This window comes from Bison bison, unplaced genomic scaffold (assembly GCF_000754665.1).
Source record: "Bison bison bison isolate TAMUID 2011002044 unplaced genomic scaffold, Bison_UMD1.0 scf7180017864472, whole genome shotgun sequence".
Lineage (NCBI taxonomy): Eukaryota > Metazoa > Chordata > Mammalia > Artiodactyla > Bovidae > Bison > Bison bison.
Window position 1 is genome coordinate 661,828 of NW_011495033.1, and position 3,744 is coordinate 665,571.

At 55.6% G+C, this 3,744-nt stretch overlaps 1 protein-coding gene across 1 annotated transcript in view; it reads left to right on the forward strand.

Moving 5' to 3' along the window:
- The window catches only part of MNT (MAX network transcriptional repressor), a 16,553-nt gene that overhangs the window by 9,023 nt on the left and 3,786 nt on the right, over positions 1-3,744 (forward strand). Inside the window, exon 6 of the mRNA XM_010861663.1 lies at positions 3,541-3,733. Within this exon, the coding sequence (XP_010859965.1) occupies positions 3,541-3,733 (193 nt within the window). The remainder of the gene's footprint in view (positions 1-3,540; positions 3,734-3,744) is intronic.

The window sequence follows — 3,744 nt, forward strand, 5'->3', positions numbered from 1 at the left end:
GGGGCCCAGCGTCGAGTTTCAGAGGGTCTCCGGGAGGGTGTTTTCTGGGATGTTTCTGCAGAACTCGGGCTGGAGACTTAAGTTGCTACTCCTTCAGCTACAGGAAATCATGTAGCCTGGGAGCAAATTCCTGTCTAAATTCTGCGACATTTTCTGTGAATATCGGTTTCCTCTTGTACTGCGATGATGCTAAAGTGGGAAAAAGTAATAATATCTTTGTGGTAAGGACGTGAGAATTGGTCATTTGTAAATAGTAACTTAATAGCAATTGTTGGGAGAAGGCGATGGCATCCCACTCCAGTACTGTTGCCTGGCAAATCCCATGGACAGAGGAGCTTGGTAGGCTGCGTCTGTGGGGTCGCACAGAGTTGGACACGACTGAAGCGACTTAGCAGCAGCAGCAGCAATTGTTGAGAAGGAAGAAGGATGGAACGGTGCGTTCCTCCCTGTATAGAAGTACTTAGGGCAGAAAGCCTTGATTGCAAGACGGTGTATTTGAAAGTACATCAGAAATAAAAGACTCAGTAAAACCAGCAGATTTGGGATACGGGCCTGGCCTGAGTGGGAAGCAAGGTGGCCCCTAGCTGTCCGTAAAAGATACTTGTCCTGGGGCTGGCAACAGAAGCAGAAATGCTGGGAAACTTAACAAGGTTCTCCATAAATCTCCAACTTCATTTATTCGTTCACTCATTCAGGTTTTTTTGGACAGCCCTGTGTCTGATTGGGCCGATAATAAGTGGGGAGCAAGGGAAAAAGTGCAGAACTCTGTCTTTAGGTTTGGTCTTGCTGCAGATTATAAAATAACCAAGCAGAGGAATCTGCTCCAAGGGCATAGTCAGGACAGGGGTCACAGCATGTGTTCGGGGGAGTTGGGGAAGTTGCTACTGAGGAAAGGGCCTTTAAGCTGGGACCTGAAGGCCAGGGTGACCAAGACAAGTGCCGGGCAGAGAGCCCAGCACAGGCCAGAGTTTTTCCAGTAGGAGGGAGGAAGATGCATTTTGGAAGTTGAACGTGGTCAGGAGGGTTGCTATGCTGAGATGGGAGTTGGAAGTGGGTACCAGAGAGACCACAGAGAGGGTGGAGACTGAGGACTTTTGTTGTGTGCTGAGGGAGGAAGCTTTGGGAAGGCTGTAGCCCCCAGCCAGAGCCACAGTGCCTTGGAGGTAAAGGATTTGAAGAAAGTTCTCAGAGAAGTGGACAGAAACAGGAAGTGGGGTAGGCAGGTACCAAACAACACATCCAGTCTTCTTAGAAAGGAAATGGGCTTAAAATGAAACGATAGGGACAAAAGTTAGACCTTGGGAAAACTTTCCAGGGATGTCTATACCTGTGGAGACCTGGACTAGGTGAGGAGTGGGGGTTTTGGCTCCTGATTAATTGTCTCTGAGCTGGCAGTCAGCCGGCCCCGCTAGTGCATAGAGTTCAGGACAGGCCTGAGAGCTGACTCACCCCACACCTCGTGATCACCGTGGCCCCTTCCGATGGCCTGTCTACCACTGGCCTCTCAGGGAGAAGCCGGGTGTGCGTGGGGGGAGTGGGGCAATGGGGGAGCTTTCTGGCAGAAATGTTGGTGGGGGAGGCAGGTTAATCTCGAAGCCAGGGTGATAGAGGGGGCTGATTGTGGCCTGGGACTGGCAAAAAGTGTAAAAAGTGTAAAGCTGCTGGCTTTCAGGACAGTGCACTGTATGGCCGTGTCTGGGTTACGTGTCACAGGCACTAATGGCTTGAGGCGTCTCTGACCAGTGAGGTCAGGAATGCAAGGAACATGGGGCTCGGGAGGGAGCGTGGGGAAGCTGGGCCTAGTCCATGTGTGGAGCTGAAGACCTGCGTGCCCAGGAGTTCAGGTGAACAGTTGGGAAAGGCTGTTGCAAGACTGCCCAAAGGAAATGGAGTCAGGGGAAGCTCAAGTCTCATGAGAGACTGATTATCCTGTGATGATGGGGATAGACAGGGTAGATGTGGGGACTAGCACCCTCCGGTCCTCACAGGTGCTTGGCCAAGAGGTCACATGGCTGTGTCCTGGCCACCCGCAGTGTCGGGATGTAAGCTAACCATAGAACAGTGTGTACTCCTCTCACAGGGTTGGACTGGGAGAGCGTGTGTTGAGATGGAAAAACAAAACTGGAAGTACTTAGGGGGTCATGTGAGCCAGTGTCAGTCTCATTAAGGCTGACAGTCTCATTGAACGCTTGGGGTTAGGGGGAGCGGTGCGGTGTGGGGTGCCACTCCTAAGACGAGCGAGCCTGAGAGCAGGCTGGTGTACCCGGAGGACGTGAGAGGGGGCTGGGCTGTGGAGGAGCTCCAGCGGACGAGACCTGAAGGGGTGAGGAGGGAGACACATGGGGGCCTACACCTGGCCAGGACTGGCAAGCCTCGGCGACTAGAAGCTCGGGAGGTCAGGATTGTCCACGTCGTCTGTTGGACCCTGCGGTCATGACATGCCTGGGCCAAGGAAAAGCTGGCCACGGGGAGGCCTGCGGGATTTAAGATGTGTTAGTTTAATAAAGTTTCAGACAGGAGGTCACAGAAAACAAGGAAAGACGGTGCAGAAGGGAGTTGAGGAACAGAATAGGAGCTGGCCTTCCAGAGCTGCTAACAAGCATCGGACGAAGGGAAACTGGGGACCCTTCTCATGGGGGAGTGTGCCCCGGGAGGGTCAGCCCCGAGAGGAGAGGCGGCCCGTGGCCCTGGAGGCGTGGAAGGGGAGATCGGGTGGCAGACAAGGAGCGCCCTCCAGTGTTCTGAGTGACGGGATGGCCTCAGCGTCAAGCGGGGAGGGGCTTCTCCAGGGCGGCTCAGATGGAGGCCGAGGTGCTGTCCTCCTAAGAGCTGTTTCTCAGTAGCTGAGGCTGCTCAGGTCCAGGAGGGGAAGGAAGGCCACATCCCGGGGCCTGGGGAGTGTGGGAATAGAGCGGCGTGCGAGGCGGTGCAGGTGGGCACCGTGGGGAGGATGTGCGCAAGTCAGCAGCTGTTCAGGAGGAGATGGAGGTGGTCAAGGAGGTGAGGTAGGGGTCTCAGAATCTGCTGGCCGTCCTGCAAGAGCGTTGAAGTTAAGGAGACAAGTGAATGATGAAGGGACAAAGGGCAGGATCGTCTGGGGATCCTTGAGGAACGGGTTCCATGGAGGGTAGCTCGTGGTATCCACATCCATAGCGGCAGAATGGTGTGAATGGCGGTGCAGGCCTTGGGCACTGCCTGAGAAGTCTCCTACCCTTTCTCCCCTTCTCAGCAGAATGGAAGGAGATACTCCCAGGAGGGTGGATGGGGCAAGAGGCAACAGAGCCCCTCAGGACAGAATCATGTAGGGGTAGGGGAGGGACTGGCCTGAATCTGCACCTGCTTGTGAGCTCACAGCCTCTCCACAGATGCTGGGCCTCCTTAGGTGGAGCCATGGACCGAGAGGCAGGTGTGGTTTCCCGCAGCTCCCTGGCAGCCTGGGCCCCCGATGCGCAGGTGAGGGTGGGTGAAGGAGATGTTGGTGGCACCATGGGCTCTGGCTCCTGCTCAGGGTACCCTGCTGTTACTTGCCCTGTTCTCCAGTCCCTGAAGAGGAAAGAGAAAGAATATGAGCATGAGATGGAGCGGCTGGCGCGGGAGAAGATTGCCACGCAGCAGCGGCTGGCGGAGCTCAAGCATGAGCTGAGCCAGTGGATGGACGTGCTGGAGATCGACCGCGTGCTCCGGCAGACGGGCCAGCCCGAGGACGACCAGGCCTCCACCTCCACCGCGTCTGGTGAGCCCCGC